Source organism: Vidua chalybeata, chromosome 21 (assembly GCF_026979565.1).
Source record: "Vidua chalybeata isolate OUT-0048 chromosome 21, bVidCha1 merged haplotype, whole genome shotgun sequence".
NCBI lineage: Eukaryota > Metazoa > Chordata > Aves > Passeriformes > Viduidae > Vidua > Vidua chalybeata.
This window is the reverse complement of record NC_071550.1, coordinates 8,859,018-8,872,457: the sequence shown is the minus strand read 5'-3', so window position 1 is coordinate 8,872,457 and position 13,440 is coordinate 8,859,018. Positions and strand designations below refer to the sequence as shown.

Sequence of the window (13,440 nt, the reverse complement as noted above, 5' to 3'; positions counted from 1 at the left end):
GGGCCAGGAAAACAGGGAAAAGGCATGGGAAAATATTCCCTCCAACCCCAAGGGAGGGCTCCTGGTGTGGTGGTGCCAAACCTCCCCCTAGGAGCGGCTTTGGGAAGGAAAATCAGCACACGAGTCATCCAACTGCGTTTATTTCCTTCAAAAATAGGTGATTTCTTCGTACAAAATACCACCCCAGTGGCTCTGCTGGGCGTTAAAAAATAGGAGATAGGGGAAAAAACCCATCATTTGGTCCTGGCTACTGCATTTGGGATAATTACCCACGCTTTCCACACGCTCCCATCACGCCCTGCCTGGGCTGGGGGAGTCACAGCTTCCAGCTTGGGGCAAGGGCAAGAGCAGAGGCAACCAGAGACAATAAAACATCTTTAAAATCCCCCAAACCTCTTTAAAATCCCCCAAACCCAGCCCTCTTACCCCAAAAAAGGAGCAGGGCACAGCTCCATTCCCAACCCGTCTGGGCTCTCATCAGATCAGGCTCAGGAGGAGCTTGGAAGGCTCCAGACCTGAGTCCCTCACTGATCCCCCCTCCAAATGTGGGTATTTGTACAACAAATAAAAGATAAATAAATACATTTGACACTGGCACTTCAGGTAGGTCCTACAGGTAAACACAGGCTGAGGGGCTGGGGGGAGCAGGGGGTTTGGCTGGACCCATCCCAGGAAAAGCTGCCCCAACCACATCCTTCTCCCTAAAAAATAGGCATTAACCCCTTAGAAACCAGGGAGGAACAGGGGCTCCACACACCCCACACCTGCTTTGGTCTCAGCAGGTGACTTTTCCTCCACCAGCCCAGCTTCCCTGAGGATCCCAGGGGGAAAACCTCAAATCCTTCATTTTATTTTCTGCCTGGATGATGCTGTGGGTGGCCACATCCAGGGATGACCAGAAAAACCCCACAAATGCCCTAAGGGTTGTGCTGGAAATGCAAACCAGAATATTTATATATATGTATCTGTAGAAAGATATATCTATAGACTCAGATACTGATCTGTACATACACAGATCTATTTATATCTGTCTCTCTAGATCTAGACATATAACTAAATACAGATATGCCTATATCTAGATATATCCATTTATAGATACACATATATCACACTCACATTACAGACCATCAATCAACACTCAAAAGAGTGATTTAGCTGCTTACTAGCTAAAAAATTCACATAAAAACCACCAAAAAATAAATTTCCCCAGGGAGGATCCTGCTGGGTTCAAGTCCAAGGGCAGAGGGCACAGGCTCCTGAGGAGGCCTGCAGGCTGGGGAAGGGGTGGAATAGGGGATCCCAGGGGATCCCAGGTATTTCTGCCCACACAGGCACAGAGGTAAACACAGCTGCCAAGGGGGCTCGACCCACGCGAGGTCAGAGCAACCCCAGAAGTGCTCAGGGTGCGGTGGCCACTGCCCTGAGGGGACACAGGGCCACCATTGGTCCCAGGGGACAGTGCTGCGGAATGCTGGAGACTCCTGCCCACGCCTCCCCCCCTCCTGCAGCCTGGGGGTTCTTGAAGACGCACAGACAGACGGACAAGCCATGCAGGGACTGCAGGGAGAGCAGGAGCCGGCTGGGAGCCAGGGCAGGACCCGCGGGAGGCACCTCCAGCCCTGCCGCCCCCAGGTTTGGCAGGGAGCAGCCGGTGCAGGGACGCTGAGGGGCCCATCCTCCGCTCCTGGTGGCACGGAGGGGCTGCAGGTGCCAATGGGGCCCTCAGAAGAGGCTGCAGGTGCCAGCGGGGCCCTCAGAAGAGGCTGGAGGTGCCAATGGGGCCCTCAGAAGAGGCTGCAGGTGCCAATGGGGCCCTCAGAAGAGGCTGCAGGTGCCAGCGGGGCCCTCAGAAGAGGCTGCAGGTGCCAGCGGGGCCCTCAGAAGAGGCTGGAGGTGCCAATGGGGCCCTCAGAAGAGGCTGCAGGTGGCAATGCGGCCCTCAGAAGCGGCTGGAGGTGCCAATGGGGCCCTCAGAAGAGGCTGCAGGTGCCAATGGGGCCCTCAGAAGCGGCTGGAGGTGGCAATGCGGCCCTCAGAAGAGGCTGGAGGTGGCAATGGGGCCCTCAGAAGAGGCTGCAGGTGCCAGCGGGGCCCTCAGAAGAGGCTGCAGGTGCCAGCGGGGCCCTCAGAAGCGGCTGGAGGTGCCAGCAGGGCCCTCAGAAGAGGCAGGAGCCGCGCAGGCCCCGCGGCCGGCCCAGCTCGGCGGCCAGCGCCCGGCTCATGCGGCTCGTGGTCAGCCTGACGCTCTGGGCAGCCTCCACAGCCCGGCTGAGGGACCAGTTCAGCTCCTCCAGCTCCTCCAGGTCCAGGCTCAGGCAGCCGTGGTGGCCCTGGGGCCGGGGGGGACGCTCTGCCTGCCGGGGCCCCGCAGGGACACCGAGATGGACCCCAGCCAGGGCTGGGGCTGAGGTAGGAGCTGCTGGGGAGCAGTAGCTGGGAAGAAGAAGGGACACAGGATCAGTGATGGGTTCTGTGCCACCACTCCACCTTATTTCCATCCCTCTTCCCCATCTCCTCCATGCCCACCCCACAGCACCGCCTCCTAAACACAGCCCCCCGCCCCAGAGGAGCTGGTGGCCGTGTCACCCCACAAGGGATCCCTGGGGTGGGGACAGCCCCTCCTGGGTTCCCCCTCCACCCCTGGGGGATGCTGACCCTCCCCCAAGCCCCCTACCCCCCAGGGTATCCTTACAGCATGGAGGGCACATAAGGCACGAGGGGGATGGGTGCCAGGCAGACAGTGGCAGCAGGGGTGGCTGCCAAGTACCAAATTCCGGGTTGCTCCGGCTTCTCGGCTCCTGGGGGACAGGAGCCACCAGGGCCATGCTCTGCTGCGGGGAGGAAGGTGGTTAGATGTCCCCATGGGGGTTCGGTGTCCCCTGGGGTGCACATCAAGTGGCAGCCCCAGTGCATCACTGTGCCACACTGGGTGGGCACAGTCCCCAAGCACCGTCAGGGAGCTGAGGATGTTCCTTGTCCCACCAGCCAGCCCCCACGCAGGGAGGAGCTGTGCCAGGCACCCTTGTCACCCACCGTGTGTGGCTGTGTCCCTGCTGCCCGCTGCAGAGGGTGCCCGGCAGGTGGGGCAGGACGTTCTCCTAGGGGTGCTGTGCTGGGGCTGCCGGGGGGTGTCACCTCCCCCAAATGCAGCTGTGGAGAGAGGACATCAGGAACGTCCCGTGCAGAGCCAGCCAGGGATGTTTGGGAAGAGCTGAGTGGTTTGGGGGGTGCTGATGAGATGGGAGGGGGGGGCTTTCCCTGCAGGGAAAGGGGGTTCTGCAAAGGTGGGCTCTGCACTGGCACCTGTGACAGGGCTGGGGACAGGTGACACTGCTGCTGGTGACACCACGAAGCCCAGGGAATCCCAGCAATCCCAGGGAATCCCAGGGATTTCTGCCCACACAGGCACAGACACAGATGCCAAGCGGGGCTTGACCAGTGCAGGACGCCCATGAGGTCATGGCATCCCCAGAGCTGCCCAGGTTGGTGGCCCTGGGGGACAGGGGGGTCTGGCCAAGGGACAGCGAAGGGAGCCTCAGGCCATGAGCAATGGGTTTGTCTGTCCACCCCCCCCCCAAGCCTTTCCAGTTAATTAATTAAGGTCATTAGCAGCTGTTAGGGGTGGTAGGGAAGGCTGGAAGGGGCTGGGCGCCACTCACCTGATGCCATCCTGCCCCTGTGACACTGGGGACACCCTGAGGTGCCCGGCTCTTCTCGGGGTGCCGGGGTGGCACGTGGTGTCCCCGCCTGGTACCGTGTCCCTGCCAAACCCCAGCGTGAGCATGGCCAGGGTCCCCAAGGTGAGGGCGGCAGCCTTCAGCCCCACCACCGACCACCACCAGCACCCACCTGTGTACTGTCCCCGGAATGTCACCGCCCCCGGTGGCTTCCCGAGGGGCTTCCGCAGCACGGGGGGTGCTCGGGGCCTGGCGGGCGAGGGCTCTGACTCGGAGGCTGCAGCAGAGGACAGGGAAGCGGGGTGGCATCCGCTGGAACCCAGCTCCAGACCTGCAGGACCCGCCCTGGGCTGAGCACTGCGGGCTCCGTGGGACCACCAGGACCTGCTCCCCACGGTCCTGCAGCCCCACAACATCCTGCTGCCCTGGGGAGGGCAAGAGGCGCGCAGGGAGGAGCGTGTCCCCTCTGTCCCCACCCCAGTGGGGTCCCCCTTACCGAGGTCCAGCTCTGGCCTGCGCCGTGGCAGCGATGCCGACCTCTTCCTCTGCGTGGGTGTGAGCCCAGGGGCCACCCTGCCCCGCACCGGGGGGCTCGGGTCCCTGCAGAGGGGACAGAAATGCTGTCACCATCTCCACAGGCTGAGGCTGGGGGTGTCCCCACACTGCCACCCGCACCCCCCAGGTCCCCCCTGCCACCTACTCCGAAGGTGCCGTGTCCTGCGGGGTCGATGGACCGCTGGCCACCGGCTGCCTCCTGGCTGGGGTGACGCGGGGAGTGGCTTTTCCCTCGGGATAGCTGCGGGAGCGGAGCAGGCTCTCCTCCAGCCGCAGCCGCAGCCGCCACACCTCGTCCTGCAGCGCCCGGATGGCCTGGCTGCCCCAGGACACATGTCCCAGTGAGGGGGGGCTGCAGCCAGCAGGGACCCCTGCAGTGCCGGGGGCCCTGGGGGCCATCAGCAACCCCCTCCCACATCCTCCATCCCCACCCAGCAGCTTTGACCCTCCCCAAAACCAAGCCTGGGGCTGGGCTGGCGTGGGTGCCTTTAGGGGGGTCCCGGTGCCACCCAGGTGGGTTTGGCCTGGTTTGGGGCAGGGGGGACACAGCCACTCACTCGCGCTCCAGACGGGAGCCCAGCAGGTCACAGGGAGCCGGGTCGAGGGACGGCAGGTCAGGGGACAGGAGGGTGGGGGATGGCGTTTCGGGGGATGGCAGGGGGCTGGCTGGGCTCCTGGCCATGGCTGGGGGGTGGCCACCGGCGCTGGCACAGCTCCTGTCTCCCACCTCCGAGTCCGTGCGAGCTGGGGAGGAAGGGGAGCAATGAGCTGGGATCAGAGAGCAGAGATTGGGACACACCTCCCTCCAGGAAGGGTGACACCAGCACACCGGTGACACCTGCACCACAAGGAGGTCTGGGCATCCCAAAAAACAGAGCCACAAAGCCAGGGCCCCCCAGATCTCTGTCCCTCGCCGAGTCCTGTGTACTCACTGCCATCACCGTCGGGGTCCGGCCCCACCTCGCTGCCCGCGCTCTCAGCCCAGCGAGGGGGGGAGCTGCTCTGAGAGGGGCTGCTGGGGGGCAGCCGGGGCCCCCCTGTGCCCCCCGGGGGGAAGATGCCCATCAGTGCTGTCTCGGAGGGAAGCGGGGTCGCCTCTCTCTTCCGTGGGGTACGGAGGCTGCTGGGGATGGGGACGGAAGGTCCCAGCGAGCCCGGAGTCCTGGGGAAGGGACGGGTCATGCGGGCAGCCCCCAGGGCTCCCCCCTGGCCACGAGCACTCTGTGCATCTCCAGCCCCACCAGAACCCTGCTCCCCACACCCTCGGTGCCTCCCCCTCCATCCTTGCTCCTCTTCAATCCCCCAGATCCCGCAGGCAGGGCCGAATTCCCGCAGGCAGGGCCGTGGGCCGTACCCTGGGCCAGGGGGAGGGTGCTCGGGGGTGTGCACGGGGGGTGACACCCTGCTGGCCTCCGAGCCCACGAAGCCGCTGTCGGTCTCTGGGGACACGATGCGCTGCTCCTGCAGAGGCACGGGGACAGCAGGGTCGGTGCCCAGCAGCCCGGGAGGCTCTGGGGTGCTCTCAGGTGGGGACCCGCAGTCCCAGGGACTCACCGTGCGGGGCCCGTGCTGGGTGGCAGTGCTGCCTGTCCCACGGAGGGACAGGGGCACCCGTGGTGGCCCAGGGACCTCCAGGGGGGGCTTGGCAGAGGCTGGTGGCTCCTCAGCAGTGGCAGGGGAGGGGTGGCCCCGCATCTCCTCCAGGTTTGGGGGTCCTCTGGGGGGAAGCGTCGCAGCTCTTCTCTGCGGGAGGTGCCTGTGGGGAGGGGATGGAGCAGGAATGATGGGGCAGAGCGACCCCAGACACGGGGAAGTGTCCGGGTCCAGCTCTGCCGTGGAGGCCGTTAACTCCGAGGTAAAACTGGAGACCTGATGTCAAAGCTGCTGCTCGCCCATGCCTGGGGACCCGACCTCCCGCAGCACTTACAAGGGCAATGGCTCGAGGTTGGGCCCCTCCTCCAGTGACCGTGTCCTGCAGGGGACCTTGCTGAGGCCACTGTCCCCTGCTGTGGGTGCATCCACCTCCTCCTGGGACCCGCTCCCCGCCAGGCTCAGCTGCTCCAGGCTCAGCGACTCCGGCAAGGACTTGAAGTGCTTGTACCTGGGGGGACCCGTGGGCAGGAGCAGGTGGCTCTGGGGACATGCTCCGTGCCCATGTCCCCCCTGACCGCTGTGAGGGCACTCACTGCTCCAGCAGGTCCCCGAAATCCTCCTCCACTTGGCGTTGTTTGTGCCAGAGGGGCCAGGGCAGCCCCCCTGCCACCCCCTCGCTGTCCCCTGCTGTTCCTCGAGGACCCTCCACGAGCGCAGGGCTCTGTGGGCACAGCAAAAGGGGGTGAGAGGGGCAACCCCCCATAAATGCAGTGCGGTGGGAACCTTTGCACTCCCAGCTCACCTCGGGGTGCGGGGAGTGGGCGGCCAGTGGTGGGGATGGGGCTGGGGGGCAGCGGGGCTGCGGGGGGGGCTGCGGGAGAGGCTGAGGGAGGGGTTGCCGCCTGCCCCCCGGCTCCAGCCGCTCCTTCAGCCCCTCCAGGCGCAGCCCCAGGCGGTAAATCTCCCCTTCCACCGCCCTGCAAGACACCAGCCATCAGTACGGGAGGGACAGCGACCCCCGGAGACTCTCCGGGGGCTCTGGGGAGGGGGTGGCAGGGGGATCGAGCACTTACCGGTCAGGATCAAACTCCCCCGCAGCCGCCGGGAGCTGCTGCCGGCCCCGCAGGTATTCCCGCTCCAGCGCATCCTGCGCGTCCTTCAGCATCCTCATCCTCTGTGGCACAAGGGTGCGGGGTCCGAGCCTGTCCACTGGGCCCCGGGCACCCCCCGTGGTCCTGCCGCCCCCCCGGTTGGGGTCCGGGAAGGGACTGACGCACCTGGAGCTGTTCCGAGGGTGTGGGGGTCCCTGCACGCACCCAGCTTTCGAAGGATTCCACCTGGCCGGGGTTGTAAGGGCTGAGCCCGACCCTGCTGTGCCCCCCTCCGCACCCCCTAGACCCCCCATATGAAACATCCCCAGGGACTGCTCCAGTGCGATCCCCCACTGCAGCCCCCTCCCCAGCCTTCCTTCCTTCCCAGCAGCCCACAACATTCCCGCTCCCCACAGCCCCTGCAATCCAGACCCCCTCTGCAGCTGCCCCCAGCACCCTGCGCAGCACCTCCCCAGCCTATCCCTATAGCCCCCCCCAGAACTCCCCCCAAATCCCCTCCCTGCTGCCCTGCAGCCCCCATGAGCACTTTCCCCAAAAGCCCTTCTCCATTCAGCCCCCCCGAAGCCCCCTCCTCACAGCCCCCCAGCACTCCCCTCTACAGCTCTCCGTTCCTGCCCCTCTCCACGCCCCAGCCCCCAGCAGCCCCCCGGCCCTTACCTGTGCCTGCAGCCTGCGGCTCTGCCCCGCCAGGGCCTGGGTGAGCCGGGAGCCGGGGCAGCAGCACGGCCCGGGGCAGGTGGGGCAGCCCCCCCCGGACACAGGAGGGGACCGAGGTTGAGGTGAACCCCCCCGCTCTGACGGTCCCGGGGCTGCAGCTGTGAGAAAACACGAGGACAAGTGACACCGCAGTGCTGGTGACACCAGCGTGTGGAAGGGGCTGTGGGAGAGAATCCCCCCAGAACCGGAGCAGGAGCACGGTGAGCCGGGCAGGGAACACGGATCAACACAGCTGCGAGGTGTGGGGCTGTGGGATATGGATCAACACACCTGTACCTGGCGAGGCCGGGGCTGTGGCCATGCCGAGAGCCGCTGTCCGCGCCTGCGGCATGCTCAGGGTCATCACGCGGCTCCCGGTGGCCACGGTGCCCACAGCGAGGCTGCGGCTGGGCTGCGGCGGGTCGGAGAACAGGCTCACCTGGGTAAGGAGAGCGGGTTTGGGCAGCCAGCCTGCACCCCGACCCACCCACCGTGCCCCGGGGCACCCTGAAGCACCTCATGGGCACAGCAGTGGGTGTGGTGAAGGTACGGGGGGCAGTTGGCACAGCCCTGCCTCAGTTTCCCCACCCACGCGGTGGCAGAGGTGCCACGGGGAAGCGCTTCCGCCCGTGGCCCTGCCATCTCAGAGATGTGCCCCGCCATTCCGGGGACAATCCGGCTCACCCACCGCCCTGGCACGGAGGGGACCCCGCCAGGCGAGCGGGGCGTGGTGCGCCCCGGACTGCTGTGGGCTCTGCGGTGGCCTCAACCCCCCCGGGCTGGGACCGCTCAACCGCAGCTCCCCCGGAGGAGGAAGAGGAAGAAGGCACAACACATAACCTCAGGGAGGGGGAGCAGAGAGGGGAACCCCCCCAGGCATCCTGAGCCCCCACCCACCCTGGCGCCCAGGCGCAGCTGGTCGATGGTGTTCTCAGCCTCGGCGTACTTGGTCAGCAGCTTGTGGTAGTCGTCCTGCGGGGAGGGGACACCAGTGGGGGACAGCACCTGGCACGGGGGATGCCCGAGGGCTGCGTGCTAAAGCGGGGAGGCAGTTCTGTGCGGGGACAGCACGGAGGGGGAGTCCCATGGGTGAGGTGCAGAAACCCCCTCTCCAAAACCCCTCTGTGCAGATGTGACCCCCGTTTCTCTGCGTGGGGAGAGCCCCCTCTCCTCCCAGGGGGACAAACATCCTGAGGGTCACAAGCTCTGTGGGGGTGACCGGCATCCCGGAGGAACATGAGCATCCTGTCCCCAGCCTGAGCAATGCCCACATCCCTGCTCCTTCCCTCCTCGCCAGCTCCATGCAGGACGGGGAAGGCGTCACCAGCACCGAACCCCCATGGGCGTCCCAGAGACAGTGACACCCCCATTGGTGTCACTGCTCTGCTCCCCCCCACCCTGGAGACCCTCCCAGTATCGCCCTGTGGCTGAACGGGGGGAGCTGGGCGTTACCTGGAGCTGCTGCACCAGCGCCGTGGCTTGTCTGGGCGACCTGAGCTCCTGCGGCAGCCCGGCCGTGCTGGGGGGCTGCGGGGACACCCCCTCCCCGCTGCTCAGCAGCACCTCCCGGACGATTTCGGCCGGGGATTTGAAGCCGATGGGGCCGCCGGGACCGCGGGGCCGGGCGGGCAGCACCCGGCCCCGGGGCGGGCGGTAGCTCTGGTCGAACTTCACCCGCGCCTCCACCTTGGAGAGGTCGGGCAGAGGGTGGTTGAGGCGCCCTCGGCCGTACTGGGTGCCCTCGGTACCCGTTCCCGAGGGATCCCTCGTCCCCTTGGCACCCGTTCGCCTCCGTGGGCTCAGGGACCGCGACTGCCGGGCGGGCTTGGGGGGCACCACCGCGGGCGCTGCTTTCTTGGGCACTCGGGATCTGCCGTGCCCTTGGGGCGCCGGGGCATTCCCGGTGCCCTGGGGCTGCCCGGCGGGTGCCGAGCCAGCGGTGCCGGGGGCTGGCATCCCTGTGCCAGCTGCCTGGGGCTCGGGGACACGCTCGGGGCTGGGGCCATCGGTGGACAGCTGCAGGGGGAGGCTCCGTCTCGGGCTCCACTCCTGCCTGTGCCCCCCGATGGTGTCCCCGGCCGTGCCCCAGCCACGGTGCTGGCGGGACGGGGTGCCAGGGCCAGGGCTGGTGTCCGAGAGCCCTGAGGTGTCCCCCCAGTCCGTGCTGCAGCCCCGGGGCTGGCAGAGAGCCCGGCCGTCCCTCACCGCCTCGGGGCTGCCGCTGGAGCCCGAGCCCCAGCGGCCCCCAGAGGACAGCTCAGGGTAGGGCTCCCCATCGCTCTCTGCCCCCCAGGGCCCCTCGTCCCCCCCGGAGCTGCCCCGCTCCTCAGCCGGGTCCTGCCGCGGGTGCCAGCGCCCCTCCTCTGCCGGGGACCCCTCCTCCGGGTCCTCACTGTCACCTGCAAAACACCGGCACCGCGGGGCTGTCGCCACCCAGACCCAGCCGGGGTCCCCGGCCCCCCTTGGCTCCAGCAGCTCCTGGGACATTTGGGACCACCCCTTTCGGACAGGAGGGAGGGCAGGACTCACCCCACGGTGGGCTCCTGGCACCCTCCCCCAGGCCGATGACCCCATCCTTGTCCATCCGCCTTTCAAAGTCGTCTTCCTCCTCCTCCTCCTCCTCCTCGCCCTGCCAGCGCGTCAGCTCTGTTTGTGTCCAGCGCAGCCATGGTGCCGGGCTGGCCATGGCCGCGGGCGCGCCGGCCCCGTCACTTGTGTCGCTTCATGGCCCGGCGGCGGTGGCGGCGGGCTGGGGACCTCCTTGTCGCGAATGTAGGTCACAGCATCGCCGCCGCGTCCTGGGGGGGCCGGGGGAGAGGGAGGGATGCTCAGCGGGACATGGTGGGCTCTGTTTGAGGTGTCTCCCCCACGCTGGCAGGGTCTTCCCTGTCCCCCAAATCCCGGGGACAAGATCCCCGGGAGAGTGGGGACACCCTCCGATCAGACTCCCCCACTCTGCATCCCACCGCGAAGCTGGAGCTGCCACATCTCTGCCAGTTTCCTTCGTGGGGAAGGAGCCCCTCAGGGCCACCCCAAAAGGTTTGTCCCCTCCCCGGGAACACCCAGCCCATGCTGGCACCCTGTGGATGTCACCCCAGCCGGGCAACCACACCCTGGGGACACCAACAGTGCTGGGGAGACAGAGGCACCCCAAAGACCCCTCTGGATGTGGGGTCACAGCAGAGACCTGACACACAAATTCCCCTGATGATCCCAAAGCATGACCTCCTCCCTTACCCCCACCCGGGGATTCCACCAGCAGCTGGAGAAACACCGGATGCCAAAACCCCAAAAGTGTTGGGTGTGGCAAGAAAGGCCACGGGGTTTTCCGACTCATGTCCCTTCTGCTGGATCTGAGCCCCAAAAGCCCAAATTTTGGCCTGGGGGGGCCAAACCAGGCACCACCAGCCCCATGCAGGGGACACTCACCCTGTACCAGCAGCCCCAGGACATCCCCATCACTGTGACCCCATGGGGAGTCCTTCCGAGCCCCCGAAACCTTCCTGGGCCTGTGGGGCAGCCGAGCTTTTGCAGAAGGAGGAAATGATGTTTCCTGCAAGTTTGCAGGTGGCCACAAAAGTTTTCACCCCATCCGGCCCTGCGCAGTGGGGGCTGAACCCTCCTCCCGCAGCATTTTCTATCAAAACCTTTATTTTTAAATCCAGTTCAGAGCAAAATGCTGTAGGAAGAGAGGGAAGGGAGATCCCTGGGACCACCAGCAGTTGGTCCAAAAAACATCAGCATGAGGATCTTCCAGGAGACCTAAAGTTAAGCTTTAAAGCCCCAAAATTCAGCCATCCTTGGAAACGGCCCCATCCTGGGATGCTGCTCACACTCCCAGGGATGCTGTGGCTGCACCAGCCACTGTGGCCTGTCTTGGCACATTCACAGGCAGTCAATTAAGCCGGCTCGTTAATGTGTAATTAGTGGCACGCAGAGGACAGCTTGACGAGCTAATGAAACCACAGCACGATCCCTGGGGTGGCTGCTCTTAGCCAGAGGGTGCTGCGGTGATTTTGGGGTGCTGCTGACTTGGGGATGGTGGTGATGAGGAGTAAACCTATCCACAGCACCCACGTGCTCTGGGAAAAGTCTTTTCATCCCCTCCCAAGCCTCAGATCTGCAAATTCCTTGGGTGTTCGTGAGGTTTGAGGTTATTTTCCAGCACCACTTGGCATCAAGGGCATCAATCTTGCATCAGCCTTGCCCCCAGCCCTGCCTGCATCCTTGGGACATTCGGAGCAGGAGCAAACCCCAAAGCATCCCTTAGGGTCTTGCAAACCTCCTGGGGGGTTTGCATGAGGTTTTCTCCCCCACACCGAATGGGGGAATGGATAACTCCATTCTCCACACCTGGAGATGCTCCACAGCTTCTCCTGCCACTGGAAAGGACAGGCTGCCCATGGGATTATTCGGACCCTGAGCTACTGAAACCAAAGAGGGATTTTGGCTTTAGCTCCTCCCTGAGCTAAAGCTGGGATGTTTCCAGGCCCAAGTCCTTACACATATCCCAGAGATCCCCACCGAAGTGCCTCCCATCCCACCTGGAGCCCTGCGGGATCCCAGAGCCATGAGGAGCCCCAAACACCATGCCCAGGATGCCCAGAGGGAGAGTGCTGGGTGAAAGGAGTCTGGGAGTCCTGTTCTCTTGGGATGAAGGGGGTTAAACCATTCCCAACCCATTTCTGGCGTTTCTTTTACCCCATCCCGGGCAAGGGATGGGGATTTTGCACCTCTTGAAGGAGGCCATGCCTAACCCACATGCTGTCACCCCATTTCTGAGCCCACAGCAGCTGCAGTCTGCAGGAGCCACTTCCAAACCCAGCCACAGTTACTGCTTTCCCAGAAAATCCCTCTGCTGATGGTCATGGTGGCAAGAGCAAAAAATCTCGGATTCTTTTCCTCCCCTCTAAGTGATTTTCTCACTGTTATGGGAGCACAGAAAAGCTTGAAAAATTATGTGGCTTCATGCTCAGCAGCCACAAATCAAACAGAAACAATCCCAAATGTGTGTGCAGAAATATAGCCATATATTTTAATTTTCCTCTTTGAAAGCCAGGATTTTTGCAACATGAAACTGGAAAAAGAGCTAAAAAGAAATTTAAAAGCCTCAGCTAAAGAACCCTGAACTCTGCACTGTCCCAGCCCCTCAACCCCTCTCCTGCCCTACAAATCCGAGCCAGGGCTGTCCCAAATTTTAGCTCAGGGCAGAGGGGCTCAGCCGAGGGAGGGATGCTGCCAGCAGTGCTGGGTGCTCTGTCTGTCCCTCCAAAGCCCTGATCCTTTCCGCAGGCAGCGATCCCATCCCTGCCCCGAGGCTGAGTCTGCCCAGCCCAACCCACGTGTGGGCAGGGAAGCAGCAGCCATCAAGGCCAGCACGAAGCCATCGTGGCTCCTGGGTTTATCAGTGGAGACAGCAGAGCAGACAGGAGCATCCTCCGCCCCAGGGCTCGCTCGGTGACAGGGAAGGGGGGGACAGGGCTGCTGTCACTCTGCCTTCACTGCCTTGTCAACCCCGGGCAGAGCAGGGGGATGGGGGGCTCTAAACCCCACACCTCCATCCCCACATTCTCTGAGTGATGTGGAATTACCCTCCTGCCCTGTGTCCCAAAATCACTGCCAGGATGGATTAAAGCCCCTCCTGCACATCCGTGTCCGTCTGGGATTCAGGGTGGGGCTCAACCCTGTCCCAGGCAAGGGATGGATGTTTTGCATCTCTTTTAGGGAGGTTTGAAGGAGGCCAGAACGGCCTCGGGCTGAAACTTGGCAAGGGATGTCTGCGCTCCAGGAGGGAGAAATTCCTGGTG

At 64.3% G+C, this 13,440-nt stretch overlaps 1 protein-coding gene across 1 annotated transcript; it reads right to left on the bottom strand.

Moving 5' to 3' along the window:
• Positions 1-124: 124 nt before the first annotated feature.
• On the bottom strand, positions 125-10,120 carry AKNA (AT-hook transcription factor). The gene is made up of 20 exons (XM_053962503.1): positions 9,086-10,120; positions 8,531-8,605; positions 7,925-8,072; positions 7,595-7,752; positions 7,103-7,162; positions 6,899-6,999; positions 6,628-6,802; positions 6,419-6,546; positions 6,160-6,333; positions 5,787-5,988; positions 5,587-5,693; positions 5,165-5,394; positions 4,790-4,976; positions 4,378-4,551; positions 4,174-4,277; positions 3,850-4,008; positions 3,660-3,761; positions 3,034-3,150; positions 2,693-2,831; positions 125-2,433 (listed from the first exon to the last, which is right to left on the bottom strand). The coding sequence occupies exons 1-20, from the start codon at positions 10,118-10,120 to the stop codon at positions 2,157-2,159; spliced, it is 3,852 nt and encodes a 1,283-aa protein (XP_053818478.1). The 3' UTR covers positions 125-2,156.
• Positions 10,121-13,440: the final 3,320 nt, after the last annotated feature.

Excerpts from the sequence above, each read along its gene's own strand:
- AKNA (XM_053962503.1), bottom strand. The coding sequence starts at position 10,120 with ATGTCCCAGGAGCTGCTGGAGCCAAGGGGGGCCGGGGACCCCGGCTGG. Across the intron at positions 6,547-6,627 it reads CCCACTCCCCGCACCCCGAG|AGCCCTGCGCTCGTGGAGGG; the intron begins GTGAGCTGGGAG and ends CTGTGCCCACAG. Across the intron at positions 3,762-3,849 it reads ATTCCGGGGACAGTACACAG|GGACACGGTACCAGGCGGGG; the intron begins GTGGGTGCTGGT and ends GGGGTTTGGCAG.